At 35.5% G+C, this 19,104-nt stretch overlaps 1 protein-coding gene across 1 annotated transcript in view; it reads right to left on the bottom strand.

Moving 5' to 3' along the window:
• Window positions 1–19,104, bottom strand: part of ROBO1 (roundabout guidance receptor 1) — a 312,623-nt gene that overhangs the window by 61,640 nt on the left and 231,879 nt on the right. The window contains exon 6 of the mRNA XM_062597683.1: window positions 18,156–18,283. Coding sequence (XP_062453667.1) covers window positions 18,156–18,283 — 128 coding nt within the window. The remainder of the gene's footprint in view (window positions 1–18,155; window positions 18,284–19,104) is intronic.

The following is a 19,104-nucleotide window of genomic DNA, read 5'->3' as shown; positions in this document are numbered from 1 at the left end:
CTTGCTTTTATTAGTGACCACTTACAGAGGTCTAAGTCACAGTGCAGAAATCTTTGAGTGACTTTTGGCTCACAGGCCACACTTTGGCAAGGGCTGTACTAAAGACTGCTGAGTAACTATGAATTCAGGTTCACAAGGACAGAAGTCAGCATCTTTGATTTAGGAAAGCTGAGGAAAGAAAAAGCCTTTCAATTGCTTGTATAAGAGACTTGTGATGTAGTCAGGTTCTCAAAATTTTTCAATTTAACTCAAAAGCCCCAGAAATACTATTGAACAAATTATATCCATTTAAAATCTTCAATTCAGTTACTGAAGAGGAATGAATTTAAAGCAACAGTAGAGCTGAATGTCTCCTTCATTTACATAGGCAAGGGCATGTTCAAACAGAATATATGCAAATGAAAGCAAATTTGAAACATCTGCTCATTCTAACATTATAAATACTGCCAGCATTGTCCAAACTCTGATTTATACAGACTTCAACAACCATTTTATCCAGTAGTAAATAGAGTGTCAAAAAACTATGTCAGTCACATTAAAAACAAAAAGTCAGTATAGTTGACAGCAACAGATATGCTGAGGGGGTTATCAGAGAAAAAAAAATCTAGTGTGTTTTAGGCTATTCACTCTCACATCTTGAAACATGTGCATTAAATGAAAGTCCATTTACTTAGTGCTTATGCATTTCCATTTCCTTTCTGATCATCTGTCCAAAACTAATTATTCTCTCCCTCTTGTCTGGGTTGAAGAATAAAGGGAGTGTTTTGAATCAGACTTTAATAAATTGAATGTTTCTTTTCTTCCTTTAAAAAAAATCTCTATTTACAAGCTTTTCTTTAAAAAGAGTGTAAATCATGCCATTTAATGATACAGCTCAATGTGTTTACAAAAACCAAGTAATTGTGACTTTAACTAGAATGAATTCAGGAATACTAAAAGTCCTCTCTAGACAATTTGTTTTCCTTGGTCATGCCGGTAGTATTTTTTGTTATCATCTGTTTCACTTGTCTGTGTCTCTGCTCCCTGTTGATCTCGTAGCAGAATATACCGTTTCTATTGCCCTCTGCTTTGAGGGGAATTTTTAAAGGATAACATGGTATTATTTACATTTGGATACAAATGCTACCATTCTCTAGAATTTCCTTAGATAAGAAACCACATGAAGCTAAGGTCAAACCAACCTAATTACCATACTTCAAAACATTTAACCTTGAAACATTCAGTCAAGATCTTGGAAGAGGATGTGGGAAGATTTTGTCATGATAGCATGTTTAATTTATGGAAGGTGAAAATGTTGGGGATTTGCCACAGGGTTGCAAGGTATGATTGGGAAAATGGAAATGAGGGAGAAGTACCTTCATTATGCTGTTGGAATTTTAATATTGGGAATAAATTTAGTGCTTTTAGGGCTTGGCTGGCTCTATACTGAACTCACAAATACCAAACAAAATGGAAGTTGGAGTTTCTAAACTCTCTGCTAGTGCATATGACAGATTTCACTGCACTAAAAAATGGATATAGTTATCAAGAGATTAGAAAAGCTGTGATCATCAGAGAAATAGCTGAATCCTTGTGATTTAGGTACCTGAAAACGATTGTCCAGGAAGTACTGAACAGGAAAAATGAGGGAAAATCTAATCTCTCAGGTAAATTCTACTACAGTAGAATTTGCAAACTAAATATGCCTACATCCCTATGTATAGTACCCTAAATATGTTATACATGCCAATTATTCTAAATGTACCTGTGTATATTATTCTAAATCTACTCCCATTACAGTAAAAAATAAAAATCATATTAACTTTAATGCCAGAAGAATTAAAACAGGATTAAGTGAAAATTTGTTTTTGATTTCCACTCAGTGTTGTGGGCACTGGAAGCATTTTCATCATTTTTTTAAAAAATTTCTGTTTGCTTTTATACCTTGGGTCACACACACATGCATGGTATATAATGAATTTGATGTAAAAGATGCTGTAATAATAATGCACTTAAGTAAAAATAACTTGTGCTGTCCTTGAAACCTTTAAAACAAAAATCATTTTGTTTTATAGAACACTTAAGTTCAACTACATGCAGTCACTGAAGAGAGACGATATCAGGATTCAACCCATTATATCATTTAAAAACAGACAGAAAGTTAGCAACCCATTACCTTTGCTCTTTGCCATAAAGTTACCCATACTTCATGCAGAATCTATTCTGTGCGATGTGTCTTGTCAATAACAAGGAAAAGATGGGAGCTGACTGGTTGAAGGACATGGAAGGGAATGGATGGGAAGGGGAGGAGAAGTTCTCGTCACAGTGATACGATGATTAGAAGATGGTCAATAAAATTTCAACTTACCAGACACAACTAAAAACAAAACAAAACAAAAAGAAAACATGGAATAAATAAAATCGAACAGACATGAAACAAACCAGAGTAAAGCAAAATTTGAAAGAAAAAAAAATAACAGAATCCTTGGTGAGGACCTTAGAAAGCACATACATATTCTGATCTATGAGAAGTAGGTCAAAAATGTTGAACCACATATTTTGCATTTGATTTTTAAGCAGAACTCTATCAAATTTTGAAAGAAGGCTGTACAGTAAATGGGTAACAGGCTAAAATAATGGTCAGGCAACTTGCGTTCTACTCCAAGCCTTTCCAATACACTGTGCGCAACCTTGGATTAAACCTTTTTAGTAGTATTACCGTAATTTGTTTCTATTAATTTCTCTGTGCCAAGAGCCTTCCGTAATAAAATTCACCTGAAATCTCCTGTAAATATAAATTCACATCATTGCTGAAATGGAACAATGACATTTACACCCTTCCTAAAGATTCAGACATCTACAAACAGAAAATACTTTTCTGAGGTTAACAACTAATAAATAGGAAGTTTATTCAAAAAATAATATTTAGGCCGCTTACCAATCTTTTCCATATAATGACTACTATATCAAGTTCCCAATGCTCAATATTAAATTCCAAATGCAAACTAAATTACTATTAACATTAAAAGATTCCTAACATTTTTCCTCACCAAAAATCTCTGTTTCAGTAAAATATCCAAAAAAGAAATTTATTGCAAAACATTGTATTTCTCAACAGCAGTTTTCCAGTAGTAAATTATCCTTCAATTATGGTTGAAATTTTTCATAATCTTAAAAAAGGCATAGATCCTGGCAGGCTGATTGCACTTACAAAAGAAAAGCATTTTCAAAAGCACTCCAACAACATATCTCTAATTTAAAGAACAAATTCAAATAAAAAGGTAAAAATGATGCATTTATAAAACAAATAGATACTGACACAGAAAGTCAATCAGAAAAAGAGTAGTTGGTACAAACTAATTGCACTAAATGCCCAGAAATATATAATTTTCTTAATGCATCTTACAAATACTAAGTCCTTCAAAACTTTGGTCTTGTCCCTTTACACTGAAATTAAAATAGCTACTGTTCAGCAGGGGGTACACTTTTGTAATGAGTTGGTAAGCACCTGCAACACACCATCCTCTGGTAAAATACTCGGAGGAAACTAATAATATCCAGTCTGCCAAAACTCATTAGGTAGGAGGAGTACTGACTTACTGTTCAAACAAATGAAACATACAGAGGACTCCAGGTGTACAGTGAAAACAAAGCAGAAAGAGAATCAGCTATAATATTGCAATTTGGTGTGCGTTCAAGGCAATAAACTGCAACTGATTGTGCCCAAACCGGGTCTTTTATAGAATTCACTGTTGATGTTAACGGAGACACTTTTTAGGAAGTAATCCCAAGCAGAGAAAGTTGAACTGATGGCATTTCAAAGTCTTGATTTTCATTTTAAGGAAGGATTCTGTATGTATGATAACCTTCTTTAAGGATATGAGTTCAGTGTTTCTCAAAGAGAGCACCAGCATGCATAATTCTGCTCAGATCATCCTGGCAGATCTAGTATTAATAAAGGGAGCCATCACGGAATGATACACATTGAGAGAAAAATACATTCCTCATCTCCAAGACTGAGCTCCTACCTGCTCTCTTCATCATACGGAAGTACAGCACACACTAAGCACCCCTTTTTTAACAGAAAAGCTCCCTGCTAAACCTGGGGTCTAGAATACTTGCAATTACAGTCTGATCTGTTCTGGAATTTGGAATGCGTCTCCATAAAAACGAACTCATATTCTAGACAAAATAGGCTGATAAGAGAAATAATGGGGTACTCTAATGAGCTGAAATCCTTACACAGTGAAAGTAACTCTAAACTACCGATTTTCCATTACTTACTGCCTACAGGAGAAAAATTAAGTCTTCTTAGTAGCTATGTAAATCTGCCTCCAAGTCCTCTACTGAAAGTTCACTTGGAATTTTCAACAGATAGGAATCTGTCTTGGTTGCTCAATTACATTTCCACAAATTAAATTAACTTGTAAGTGCTGAATTTCCACCTTTCTTTTTGCTGGAAGGTTTTGTTATTGTATGTCAAAAATAACCCTGTCAAGCAAATACATTTTTTGCCCACCTGTAAAAACACAAGGGATACTGATACATGAAAATAAATCCCTATAGGAACAGGGCATCACACTGATTACACATTTGTGGCGAGGGCAAAGAGTGAAATTTTATAGAAAATGATAAACAGATTTGTTCAGGGACAGCATGTGGTTTAAAAAAATAACAACAACAAGGACAGACCACTTTCCTGGTTTGATTTACATACTATTGATACTTACAGTTACTAAAACTGAAAAGCAAACAGTTTTTACTCCATTATTAAACATTTTATTTGACAGCACTTTGCTAACAGTTATTAAGTAAATTAATTTCCCCTGTGTTTATCACAGCTTTTCATATAGCAATTAGAGAGAATAACCTGTTTGTAAAGACAGGAAAGTAGCATGTGAAACCACAAATGACAAAAAGAATAATACCTTTGCCATTAAAATAATTTCTTTGATGTGTGAGATTTATCAAAGAAGATACATGTCCAGTCACTGAACCAAAAAAAAAAAAAAAAAAAAAAAAAAGAAAAAAAGAAACAAAGAAACAAAGAAACAAAGAAAAGCGGTCTCCAGATTAATGCATGATCTTCTAATGCCTTATTTGTGACAGCAATCCTATCCACCTCACTGAGACTACTTGTTTCATTAAATCTACTCTCAGGAGTATCAGTTTGCAATTTCAGGACCCAAACTACAGACCAGAATAGTTGCCAGATGTTAGTGGAGCAACTACTGTACTTGACAGATCTAGGGTTACAGGCTTATAGGACAGTTCAGGTCATAAGGAACCTCAGGAGGTCTCTAGTCCAATCTACTGTTCAAACAGGGTCAGATATGGGTCAGACTAGGTTGCTCAAGGCTTCATCCAGTTGGGTCTTGAAAATCTCCAAGGACAGAGACTGCACAACCTCTCTAGGCCACCTGCTCCTCTGCCTGGCCATCCACATAGTGAAGAAACTTCTCCTTATATCCAATCTGAACCAATTTTGTTTCAGCTTACACCTGTCATCTCCTGTCCATGCACTGCTGAGAAGAGTCTGGCTCTGTCTTTTCGACAGCTTCCCCATAGGCAGTGGGAGCAGCTGCTAGGTACCCCAAAGTCATCTCTCCTTCAAGCTAAACAACCTCATTCCCTGAGCCTCTTTTCACAGGACATACATGTCTGAGACCTCAAAATACCATGTATAATATCTACACTTCCAAATAACACATTTTGTACTTCTTCCCACAAAGTGAATGCAAATATAGATCTACTGTTTCTCTGTATGTGATCAATGGGTTAATATCTAGAATTGATATAGACTTGTGCCTATTAGCCTGACATTGGAGAAGCTACAGTCTTCACATACCTCATTCTTGAAAGTTGTGGTAATAATTCTCTGCCTCAAAAAGAAACAGGAAAATGATATAAATTTTCATTCAATAGTAATAATAAAGTGCTTCTGTGATCCAGAGATTCAAGGCAATATTTAATTACTATAGAGTATTTTATTCTGCTTATTAAATGTTATTAATTATTATTATGACTTCTTATTTATTAAGGCTCTCAGAATATATCCTGTTATTTAGCTAACACAAGTTGAATACATTTGATTTAATTTGATCTTAAGATTTAAGATTTATTTTTGTTTATTTGAACAAAAGGCTTTATGTCTTCAAGGACTGCTTGACACCCTTAGAGCAGATAAAGGCTGATATATGGGAATCAAGACAATATAATGCTATACCAGAGAAATCAAACGGCAATCAAATTGCAGTCAAACAGCAGTCTTCAGGCCAACATTTCTACACAACATTTTAGTTTTCATATAAATCCTTGGGCTTATGATAAACCTGGAATATGCCAGTCACATTTCAAATTACTTTCAATCATTTTGTGTCATTATTCCTCATTCAAGTGAAACTTGATCAGAGGTTGTCTATGCCTGTAGAAACACAAACTGGGAGGAGATGAGACGATATGAGATGAGATGATAGTTTGAGGCTACGTGCTTGCATGTGCTGGAAGAGACAGCAGAGCTGGGAGCAGGCATTTAAGATATAGCTGGCCAGACAGAGATTGGAATGAGAAGAAACTCTAGAGCTAGCAATATAGCACAGAGGTAGCTATGCTGTCTGGAAAGAAATACTGCAGTTTTTCAGAACGGTGGAAACTTTTTGAATCCTCAGGTGTTTATGAGTGGCTGAACAAAGAACAGAAAATTCTGGTATTAGAATTATCTGCAGAAGAGATGTTAGGGTTTCAATATGCTTAACAAAGTGCTCAAATGCTCAAACTTGGATTACTCGCTCTTAAAAAAAAAAGTCATTCTGAAGATCTTTATTTACTCTTTTTTTATCAATAACTGAGCTAAAAAGCAGCCAACCTCTTCTGGTCACAAATATGTTTCCTTGTTTAATCTGCTAAATTCTGAAATCTAATTAACACTTCTTACTTTTTAAATCATACCTTAAATCCTGCAAACATTAGTATCTGAAAAAAGACCACTGCAGGCCTTTCTGCAAAGTGACTACCAGATTCTGTTGTTGCTGTTCTGCAAACAGTTTAAGGCAATGTGCTGTCTTCCATTTCCCTTCCAATGATTTGTAGGCAATTTTTGGTCTTATCAAAGCAATCTAAAACCCCCAATATCCTTGAGATGCACATTTCTTTGCAGTCATGTGTAGAAAGTATCACTTTCTACAGAGAAATCAACAAAGGCCAAAATGTCTACTTCTGAGAAAATATAAATCCTACCATTCATCTGTCTGCAGGTGACAGTCTGGGAAAATTATGGGAAAATAATACCAGGTACATTATAGAAGAATTGTGGTATGCTTTCTTGCTCTCATTCTTTGGTCGCTATGTATTCTCAGCTGTCACTTCTTGATATCTGGATACACATATAAATAATTTATATTTTCCCAGATTTTCTGCTAAAATTCACATTCATAAAAGTCCTTACTGGGATGTCTTTCCTCACCATGGATGCTTATATAATACATAGAGCCCTGGGGCATCAAATGTGATTTTCTGCAGTGAAAACTTCTGAGGAAAGGTCTACCAGTCTGGCTCCAGGCAGGCCACATAGTTCAGCCAAAATACTTATACATGCTTTTTAATATTTCAAATCAAAAGTGATGACTTGTAATTCCAAGCTCCAGCAAGGAAGTGACTGTGATTAATTATATTTATGACAACTGGAAAAACTCTATTTCAGATTGTTGCTGAGATATCAGATAATCCATCTTACATTTATAGGAATAAGTGACCACGCTACTTTCAAAATGGACCTGATGAAAAGGAGGAAGACAGAAATCTAAACCAACTGAAGAAGAGAAACAGATGAATTACTTTCTATAACAGCACTAGAAGCAAGAGAAAGAAATTCAGAAAGCAAGCGGTTGGCTAAGTATTAAGAAAAACAGTTCTAATAGAAATAAATTGATTCTGAGTTTTAGATTCACACACAGAAATGCTAATTATGGAAAATCTCAATATCAGTTAGCTCCCCCAATGTACCTCAAGCCCAAGTTTATTGATTCATTTTTTCCTAATTCCTTATATAGTTGACCACACTCACTCCTCAATAAGGAGTCTGAGAAGTGAAGACTTGGGCCCTAACACAGAGGAGCACACACAGCACCCAACTGGCAGGCTGGATTTAGCCTGGTGGCTACCTAGTGGCTACCTGGTGGCTTGTCACCCAGAAGAAAAAGGGCAGGCGACCATGTGTACTCTGGAGGGTTAACATGGGCTAGAAGAAAGTGGTCTGAGGTGGGAAAAGGCAAGCACTGCTCCTTAGCGCTGATGGTGAAAATAAAGCCTTGAAAATGTCGTTACATTTAGAGTGGGTACACGCATCAGGGGAGAGCCCCAGGTGAGGCTATGTCGTTACAACATGCACCTAAAAACGTATGTCATAACATACACAGCATAGCAGATCAACAACATCAATTCCACAACCAATTCTGGAGATCAGACTAAATTGCCAAATGTTCAAAATCAACGATTTTCTCTATTGCAGCAAGTCGAAACACATCTGTCCTCAGCTCTGCAGACGGAGCCACAACGGGTTTGTGGTTTTTATCATCAGTCTCAAAATGTCACTAAGCTGCTTAGCTCTCTCCACGGGCTTAAACCCCATCCTGTGCTGATAAAGAGCACGAGATGTAGGCACTAACCAAACCCTCCTGCTTGTGTGCTGTTTTGTTTTCAGGAGCTATCAAATGGTATTTTAATTCCTGATGAATTTGTGGCCATTTTTGAGATTTAACTAGGACCGAGAGGTGTTTTTCCCTTTTAACTGATGGCACCGGGCAGTAAAATCTCACTGAATCTTGGCTGTGTCTCAGTTGTGCAAAAATACTACATTCAGGCCTGCTTCACAGCAGGGCAATGAATCCCCTTTCAAACATTTCAGTGCTTAAAATGAAGAGGGCTATACAAGTGAGTGTGTGTGAAGGGGTGTGGGGCAGAACCTGCTGCAAAAATCTGTGGCAGAACAGTGTGAAAAATGCACTCACTTGAGATTTTTTGACTTGCACAGTTTGACTGACGCTAAATAGGAAATACTAAAGCCCATAATCTCTCCTTCTGCAGGAGTGAATTAGGAAGATTTTTACATTAAAATCTAAAATACGGAAATTGACTTTGCAGTGTGGTTTTAAAAGGTGGCACTACTCAGGTCAATACATGTAGCACGCTCAGTTTAAAATGTTTATAAATGTTTAGAGTCATTGCCTTGAGGTGACAGGGAGAAAGCTGAAATGGGGGTGGGGGAGAAGGCTGAGAGGAAGGGAAGGATTTAAGTCCTGCTAGAAGTTTGTCTCCTGATCTCCCCTCCTCCTTCCTTGTGAGACACAGTCCTCCTAAACCATCCTACCAGCTAAGAACAATTTAGTTGAGCTCACCTAGGACTGGTCTAACTTTATTTAAACCCCGCAGCAATGCAGTAAACTCCAGAATTCTGGTTCCCAGGCTTTATTTTTCAGAGGAAAATTGTCTTCCTCTCTGTTTATAAGAACCTAGGTAATTTGGGGTACTGCTGTAATCTAAGTAATCATGACTACAAATATTTATACTTAAATCTTTTAAGAGAGTAAAAAAAGACAGACAAACTTTAAATAAGCTGAGCAATAGAACAAGAAGCTTATGATAGCCGGATACTATTTGAGCAATTATTAGGAGCTTCCAACTGCATTTTTTGACTTAGGAAGAAGACAGTAGAGCTTAAAAGGCAATGGAGTCTATTTTTTTTTCTCAGCTGTTTACGATAGCAGAGCTTTATATTTGGAAAAAAAGTATTTAAAATCCATAGCAACCTTTTTCTAATAAGTTAAAGATATTTGTGAAAAGCAGCCAAAGTCCAATGATAAATGGATACCAAACACACATGAAAAATGGAAGAATCATAAATCTCTACAATGAAGTAACTTTTGATCATTATAAAATGTTATTTGTGACATGCAATCCTCAGTAAGGAATAGTTTTGAGTGAAGTGGATACTATTTCAGAAGAAATCTGGGCTTACTCTTGATGGTTATGTCCCCCACCACCACCCCTAAAACACACAGACACACAACTCAATCCTGCGTATGGCATGCTAATACCTGAATTTACTTTTGTGATAGCGTTATCTACAAGGTAACCATGACATTTTAACAACTTTTAATTACAGGTAGCAAAAAAATCACAAACATCTAAGAATTGCATCTAAGATGGAATTAGCCACCAGGGCAGGGAATTTTTATGGTGATGAAGGCAAAACAGCAAACAAGCTGCTTAGAGTAATGAACTCAATGTGCAAAAAAAAAAAAAAAAAAAAAAAAAAAAGAAAAAAAAAAAAAAGAAAAAAGAAAAGAAAAAAGAAAGAAAAAAGAAACAGCAAAACACTCAGCCTGTCCTTCATACAGTGAGATCTATCAGGCGGTTGTTCATTTTTGCCAAAAAACTACACCACTATATAAATTGTTGGTTGTCTTGCTGCAGCTATGATAATCTAGGGATACTACCAAAAAAGGTTTTGAGTTAATACCTTTAATTAGGCTAATTATATTCTTGGGGTAAAAATCTGACAAGACCTGAGCACTCAGTAACTTTGGAGGAAGAGGTAGAAGAAAGGTCATCAGACACTGCTGGTGGAAGACTGGACCACCACACGAATCTGAGGTGACTTCTTGCTCTGCACAGAGAAACCAAAGTATCAATACTCTACCTTAACTGTGTCAAAAGAGAGAGTGGCTGTTGAACAGGTGGAAATGCAAGTGCCAGGGGAGCTCTTTCTTTGCATGCCCCTGAAGCAGGCAAGGAGCCGACTTCCCTTCACCGTGTGTCTAGCGAGCCTGGGACGTTCATGAGAAATTGGCATGCAGCGCTGTGCCTGATCTCCATCCAGACAGCTTTGCCTGCTTGTTTGCAATTTAATCGTCTCATCTTTTTCCACCATCAAATGAAAAAAATATCTGATCCCAAACTTTGGAAATTCATGTGTGGCCACAGGGATAAGAGGAGCAAGCAGATATCTGCTGCAGAAACTAATGTGCACATACTTGTTATTTAGCATTTTAACCTAAAGAAGCAAGTATTTTCTTGTACTGAAAGATCCTGACGTTGAGCCTGCTAGGTGACACAGTTTGCACGTGAAAACTGCAAGGTACTTTATTACCAATATTTGCTCTAGAGTGTTACTCAGCACCTAACAATAAAATGTTTTAGTGTTTAAAGAAAACATAATTCATAGTCACAAGCTGTACCTAAAACAGCTTATCAAAATAATGCTTGAATACACTGTTATTAAAAGTCAGCCTTTTTTGTCAACAACTAATTTACAGAGATGACTGATTTTAAGGGTGCATGTAATCTAAGAAAAATAAGGGAGTATATTTCTTTAGATTAAGGCAAGTTTGTATTTTGTTAGGTTTGAGAGCAAAGATTATTAACCTTCTTTTTATACTTTGCAAGGAACATTAACAACACTGCATAAGGATACTTCTGATTATCATATCAAACCAAAGAGATAGATAACCTTCACGGTATCTGTTTTTTTAATGATAAACACTATATAGTTCATATGAAAACTTTAAGAATGTTTAGCATAATTTAATATAGCTGGAGTTTATTTCAAAATGAACATAGAGCACAGGCACTTTTAAAATTAATTAAACCACTTCTTGCATTCTGCTTAATTTTATACATAAAACCAAAAGTCTCCACGCAACAACTTGCAGTAAAATTCTACGCTGTCTATTCCAACGGCAAAATTATTGAAATGTTATCTTCAGAATAACAGCCACAAAATATAGCCTGCAACAGCGATGCCTGCTACAGAAGTAAATGATTTTTCCCATTTTTCCCTTGCTGTAGGGCTCAGGAAATTGCAGGCACTAGAAAAGTCTTCAAATTTTCTTTGCTATAATTTAATTGAGTGCTGAAGTATTTTATAAAATATATTTTCTTAAATTCTCTGCAGTAAGTGATTAAAAACCAACATTTTTAGGAACTTTACAGCCTTTTCAGTAGAAGAAAGTTTCAACATATTTTTATATTATGAGTTCTCTAAATTATTTGGACTTTTTGTGTTCTACTTACTGCAAAATATCTGTCTTACCTCCTTGTTTCAAAGTACTAAATTGCAGCAAGGGATCTCCAAACATTTTTAGCATTATTTCCCTGTAAGCAATTGCTGTCATTGTCATGAGACACTACATAAAAATGTAAAACTCCAGATAAAAACTATAGAAGCAGATATATATTAAAATACGTTACATGGATTTGAAGTAACTGTAAATCACTTCTTTTTTATTTCACTGAAATATTTATTGATTCCTTCTTTTACCTGTATTTTAGCAATGCTTCAGGAATCTTGATGTTCATCACTCACATCAGTAGAATAAGCACCTTCAGGGCACTAATCTCATCCTCAGACATACAGACATCCTCACATACAGTTCCTCTGATTAACTTTTAAGATTTATATTCATTCACCAGAAATAGATGGCAGTCAAACTCCTCAGATCATTGATAGATATCTCAAGTGCTGTCATAGTTTACAGCAGTCATTAAGGGGGAAAGGGCTGTTTCTTTAAGCCACACAAATCACAGGAAGTGGCTTCCCTCATTTATCCTGCCACAAGTTTACTAATTAAGAACTCCTGAAGTTCACAGGAACAATCACTAATATTCTTCCTTTCTCTTTCATGGAGACTAAAGACAGAATATGACCTAAACCCAGTTCTTCTGAAAGGACATATATTGACATATAGGGAGATACATAGGCAAATTTAGGTTTAAATCCGGATCCTAGTTTTCAAATTAGTGTGTTTAAATTCATGTATGATCTAGTGAGGCCTTCACTCTAACACATACCACATACCTGTATACTGTAACTACCATATATCTGAATAGTATTTCTTTAATTTCATGAAAATCTGCATTTTGTGCTTGTTATTTTAATGTATGTAGCTCAGATGCCCATAGAGCTATTATATTTCCAGCCAACTATAATGTGTACCAGCAGGCTGACACAGTAGAAAAATGTATATAATATCTGACAGATAAAAGAGTAAATCTTATTGCCTTCCATTCCTGGGGTATTCTCATCCCTGCCCAGAAGCCCAATCAGACAGATGACTTTTATAACAGGCCTTGAAGTTGCTTAGTACCAAGACAGGGTGGAAAGAGGAGAAAATTCCAGACCTCAAGCATGTGCCGCCTTTCTGAATTAAAACTCTCTGTTAGTTGACTAGTGCAGCAAAATCACACCCAAGAGCCATTTATTGAATGTCCTGGTCGCTATCAGCCTTACAGATTAGCTCTGCTGACCCTAAGCTTAATGACATCATAAGCCAAAAACCTCGTTATCAAAGATCTCCTCTGTAAAATACGAATTTGCCAGAGTCATTTCCAGAGGAATTCTTCTTTTTTTCCTGCCAAAACAATAACACTGAATGTCTTCAGTACCTTTGAATGCCGAATTTTACAGATCACTATTCAGTTACTGCTGCTGCATGTTTACGTGCAGGGAATTTTAACAGGTATTGGGAGCTCCTCCAGAGTCACCATTTAAGGAAAAGAAGTTAAAGAAGTTTGAGGATTATTGTTCACTGCCATCCTGTTGGGCACACATGGGCAGTCCCCAGCAGTGACAGTTTTGGTATTATTCTTGTGAAGTCCTAGTCAGCTGATCTGCTTATCCTGGTTCTCTTCCAGCTCCTGCCGAGAAGCAACTACGCTGTCATTGTTACGATGCTTCTTGGTCAACTGACTAGTAAGGCTTCCACTAGAACAACAATTTCCAGTGGTATCAGAGAGGAAAACTTGTTTCAGCATAAATCATAAACTGAATATAAACTTAGATATTAAAACAGGCTTAATTAAGCACTACAAACAGGAGTGAAGCAAATGGAAGTAGAGGAAGATTTGCAAAACCTTTGGTAGTTAGACTTACTCAGAAGGGCTTTCATGATTAAATGTGAAAATTGCAGATTTTAGAAGAAGCTCTACTGCGACATCCACCAATGGTAAAGCCAAGTCTTTTTACAACTCGAGTTCTGAGGCATGTATTTTTGATAATTTTGTATATGCCGTAGGAATATGGGCTTCAATTAAACTGTATACAATATTATCACATTTGCAGCCCTGCTTCAAGACATCAAGCTAAGCAAAACCCGTATTAGCAATCTCCAAGAAAACATGAAAAGCATCTTGCACATATATTAAATACATCTGCAATAAATACATCCAACTTGCTTAGGGCTAGAGCAACAGAGAGATGTGGTGGGCCCAGATGTACACTCTCTGCCATCATTTCGCTCTGCTGGAGCACATCAGCTACTTACTACACATTGGTAAAAGATAACTTATTGCCCTCTGGACTGTTTCTTAGCAGTTCCTATTGATTGCAGTATTTTTTTATTAAATAGTCATCTCCTAAACAAAACTCTTCCATATGTATTAGTAAAGCTTCTGGATGCCTTACATATGTGCTACACACTGCTACAAAATGAAAACAGTGGATTGAGACATTCTCATTTTAGCAAAATGCAAGCAACAGCAGGATTAAATTTTCATTATTTAATTCTCTAAGGAGAAAATAAGTTAACTTGACAAACAGTTTCAAGAATAGAAATGCTTTTAAGTTGCAACAGTAAAAAACTAAGGGAAGGGTTCATATTTCCATGCCAATAGAGAATCTCAAGTTTAGTTAAGGAACATAAGTGAAGTTGCAATAAAAATACTGCATCTGCACATCACCTAAAGAGAAGAAACACTTAAAATACCCAAGTTTGGAACCTGAATAGAGGGAAATATTGCTTCCAATAATCATCACAAAATAGAATCTGTGATGTTAGGCGCCTTGAGCAAAAAAACCATCAAAATGAAACTGATGCACTCGCCTATCGTTTGTATTTTCTACAGTTAGTATCCAAATATATAATTGTTGAATAGATGAATTACCTGAGCTGATGATTTTCTATTCCAAAGATACAGACAGAGTTTGTACGCAGAAGTACCAATAGCTTAGATTAGATTGGTACACTGTGCGGTTTTCCTAAGATATAGAGCACTGTTGGGCATGTCTTATACGCTCCGATGTCTGCTAGATCGAGTAGGGTCAGCTAGTATGACTGCTAGACACAGGCTAGCTCTCTGTTGAGACACTATGTTATCAGTTCACCATATTTCATCAACCTGTTGTGGCACATTGTGTTTCAGTCAGAACAGCAAGTCAGCTGCATAGACACTTAGAAATTATGACTGCTCCTTTCCTAATACAGACATGCATCTTCCGGGGTCACCATTACTAATTCTTGTATTCTTTCTTTGCACAGTAGTATGGCATTCTGGTAAAACAGAACACACCTTTATTTTTTAATCCTTACATCCAGTGAAAAGCACAGAAAGATTTATCATTTCCATTTCTTAAATCAACCTGAGAAAACAGTATTCATATTAAATATACACACATATTCCTCAATGAGCTGTGTGTCCATGAACACTGTCAGACCAATGTCATCTCAGCAGTGGAAAAACAAGATCAAATCTCCCTCTCAAAATGTAGCATTATCAATAAGCTGACTCTAGAAAACATTGTGTGTGTTTTCAACAAGACGGAAAGGGAAGGAAGAAATGGGAGAGAAGGAGAGGTGAGAAGGAGTAGAGGAAAAGGAGGAAAGGAAAAGAAGAGAACGAAAAGGAGGGGAAAAATGTGACAAAAATCTGGATGGAAAGCATTTTTTCTAGTGCAATGCTTTTTTACTTTTTTCTATAAACCTAGGTAACCTGGATACTCTAATAAATGGATTTTAATAATCATTTACTATATCACAAATTAGCCCCAGACATTACAATTTCTCACATCAATCCATTCTATGAGCACACTAGTACAGGAAAAATGGCTCAGAAGGCAATCCATTCACACAGGGAGACAAATTATCCCATAAAAACATCCACAGAGCAAAGCTGTTACAATGTAAATATCTACTGTGTAATATAAGTGCTCACAAAAAAATTACAGAAAAGATAGTAGTACCAGTACAATGACATTTTTTAAAAATGTTTTTTTAATTGCATATTTACTATCGCAATATATTTTTCAATTAAAAACAGAAAAACCCAACACTACCCAAAGGAACTAATCCACACCAGTGACCAGTAATTATCTTATATAAAACCCTGCTCTGTAGTACACTAATCATGCTATTTGTTCCTAATTTATCAAGTATTACAAAGAACAACTCAATTAAAAAAAGCCTGGTGTCTTCCCATATCCTTCTCTGCAATGAAATGTCAAATATAAAATTTCAAGAAGCAGAATTTTTCTCAGAACCAGGATTTCACCAAATGTATGGCCAAGTGCTAGGATAGTGAAGTTCAACAAAACAGTATTAGGACTATTCTGAACTCATCTTTTGAGCATGAAACCTTCATTAGATAATCATCCACTTAATGTAGTGAACACAGGTAAGCCTTGATAAAGTCTAATTCTAGACCCTGAACATATTCCTATATTCCTAAGCTGACAACTTCATGAGATAATGTGCTGCTGCAATGTCTATTCAAAAGCTGAAAAATATCCATTAGAAAATGTCATGAAATCTACCAAAATAATTTCAGTCATCCTAAGCCTTGGACTGGTTTTCCCTCCTCCACATGGGTACTGATTTAGACAAGTCAAACACAGGACTAACTGAAAACATGTCTCTCAGTCTCACAAATTAACTATGATTAAAGTATGGGCTTTTTTACATGCTTTGTAAAACAGAAATGAAACCAGGCACATGCTGAATGCTTTGCTGAATTAAGACTTAGGTTATGAGGCTGTTGCTAAAAGTACTGCTGTTTTACCAAAGTTCAGAAGATCTCACTCTAGATCTCTAATATCTACACTTTGATGTCATTTTATGTCTGCGTAGAACCATTAGCCTAAATGGGATTACAAGACTGTGTTTGCTTATTATGAAAATCAGACTATGAAGGATTAGGGCTACCAATATCTTAGTTCCAGAAATGTAACTGCTCAATCAGTCATAAAAACAAATTTCCTTAATACTAACATGTTCATTTGAGTTTCAAGATTAACTGTTGATATAAGAAGTGTTCTCCAGAACAAATCACTGTTCTTAAAATAGTTCAGTCTTTTTCTTCTGAATAAATCGTGTTTGTTTTTCATGTGTTAATTTTTATTCTAAAAAAAAGAGTATAAAAGCTGATTATTTTGCAAACATCAGTTTTGATGCATAAATAGCATGACAACTAACAAAACAGAACGTCTCAAAATGCTTGATTTTATGAGAACTTCAACAAAAGAATTCCTTTCTATATTTTCTAGCTACAGATGTTAAAGACACCAAGTGTTCCTTGCGTCAGGCAAGGAAACTGGAAAAAGCTGAGCAGGTTAAGGACAAGACCTTTCCTGTAACAGAAAACGTGTCAAAATAGGGGCCTGTTACTAAATAAAATACTTTTAAATCTATACTTCCTCAGAACTCCATAATGACTAATTCCCACTGAGCAGAGAAAAGGACAGAAGGAACATCAGTGCTTAACAAAAAAGCATCGGTATGACATCATTGCCTGTCTGCTAGCCAGGAAAGGAAGAGGGGGATTATCTGAATGGTGAACATCTGGATTGTGTATATAAAGGCAAGGAAGAATTTTTATACATACTAGTTCACCGAGTTCCACTGAATTTTTATCTTACAAAGAAACAGTAGTACTATGATATGCTTTTGTAATGAAAAGGCAACACCAGTGGTCTGGGTTAGTGTATTAAAAGATATATACACACAGATTTATCATACACTGCTTCTTTACTAAATTTAATTGGAAAAAATGAGCAGTACTTGAACTTATAAGTCTTCCTTTTCAAGTCAGAGCAATGTGGTTTGGTAACACTAGTTTCTTCTTTTTGTCAGGGTTTCAGATACAAAAATTGTAAGTAACATGCTTCTAATCACCTGAGTTCAAAATGTATTTACTTCTCCATCCTGTACTGTAAAGATCACTTACAAAAAAAAGTTGAATCTGAAATGCTTACATTTCTTAATAATACTACTCAAATCAAAATGGTATTTTTACATGATTTATTTTACAACCCTGCACAGAGTTACTTATTGTTACAATAATATCACTGCATTAAAAATCCATTTTTTTTTAATTCTGGGTTACAGTATTAGATAAAGAAACATTCTTACCTTGAACCGTTAGAGTTGCTGATGCTTCAGCTTTTCCAACCATATTCTCTGCAACACAAGTATATGAGCCCATGTCTCCTGCCACGACTTTACGGATTTTCAAGGTATGATCATCGCGGATTTCGTATCTTTAAATATACACAGTAATAAACAATGACTACTATGGGAATAAGACAAACTTTGCACAATTTCTGTAAAGTGTAAGAATGGTGTTTTTGCTTTAAAATATTTTTATTCATACACTGACATGAGAAAAAATATTTATAAAGTATTTATAAAATGCTATAAATTGATAATGTAAAAAATCAAAATTTCAAAGCAAAAGACATGTAAATATTTGAAAACCTATTCTGATTTCTTTTGCAACGGGTGAGTTAGTTTCATTGACCTCAGTAGAAGTTTGGTAGTATAATACAGATGTAAAGGTCTAACACAGAACTTTTTACTGTTAGAACTCTTCTAATAGGTAAATTTAATAATATTTATTATTCTAAAATTTCTCCATTTGACTATGAATTTGTTAAATATAGTTAAAAGAAAGCATTGTTCTCAGAAGATAACTCAACTTGCTTAAAAAGATAAATCAAGATAAATCACAACTCATCCAATCATTTTTTAAAGAAATGATGTGGTCTTATACTATTTCCTTTCCTTTCATCACCTTTTTTCCTCTTCTTTGTGTAATGCAGTCAATATGTTTCCCTTCAAGAAAAGTGGATTTTCCTCTTAAAAATGCAATAGCTTTTATTAAAGCTATAGACTAGATTAACAAGAATCTGGGTTTGGATGACAGGCACCAACTGCAACTGCGTTTCTTCTTTCAGCCCTCCAAACCCCCAACATTTTTTTCACTGATGATTGGGAATTTAAACAAAATGAAGAAATAATCTATCACAGAAAGCATTTCTTTTTAATAAGGTGTTTTACTTTTTGCTCTGAAATATAGCAA

The sequence above is a fragment of the Rhea pennata genome, chromosome 1 (assembly GCF_028389875.1).
Source record: "Rhea pennata isolate bPtePen1 chromosome 1, bPtePen1.pri, whole genome shotgun sequence".
In the NCBI taxonomy this organism is placed as follows: domain Eukaryota; kingdom Metazoa; phylum Chordata; class Aves; order Rheiformes; family Rheidae; genus Rhea; species Rhea pennata.
The sequence above is the reverse complement of the archived record's forward strand: the minus strand, read 5'-3'. Positions and strand labels throughout refer to the sequence as shown.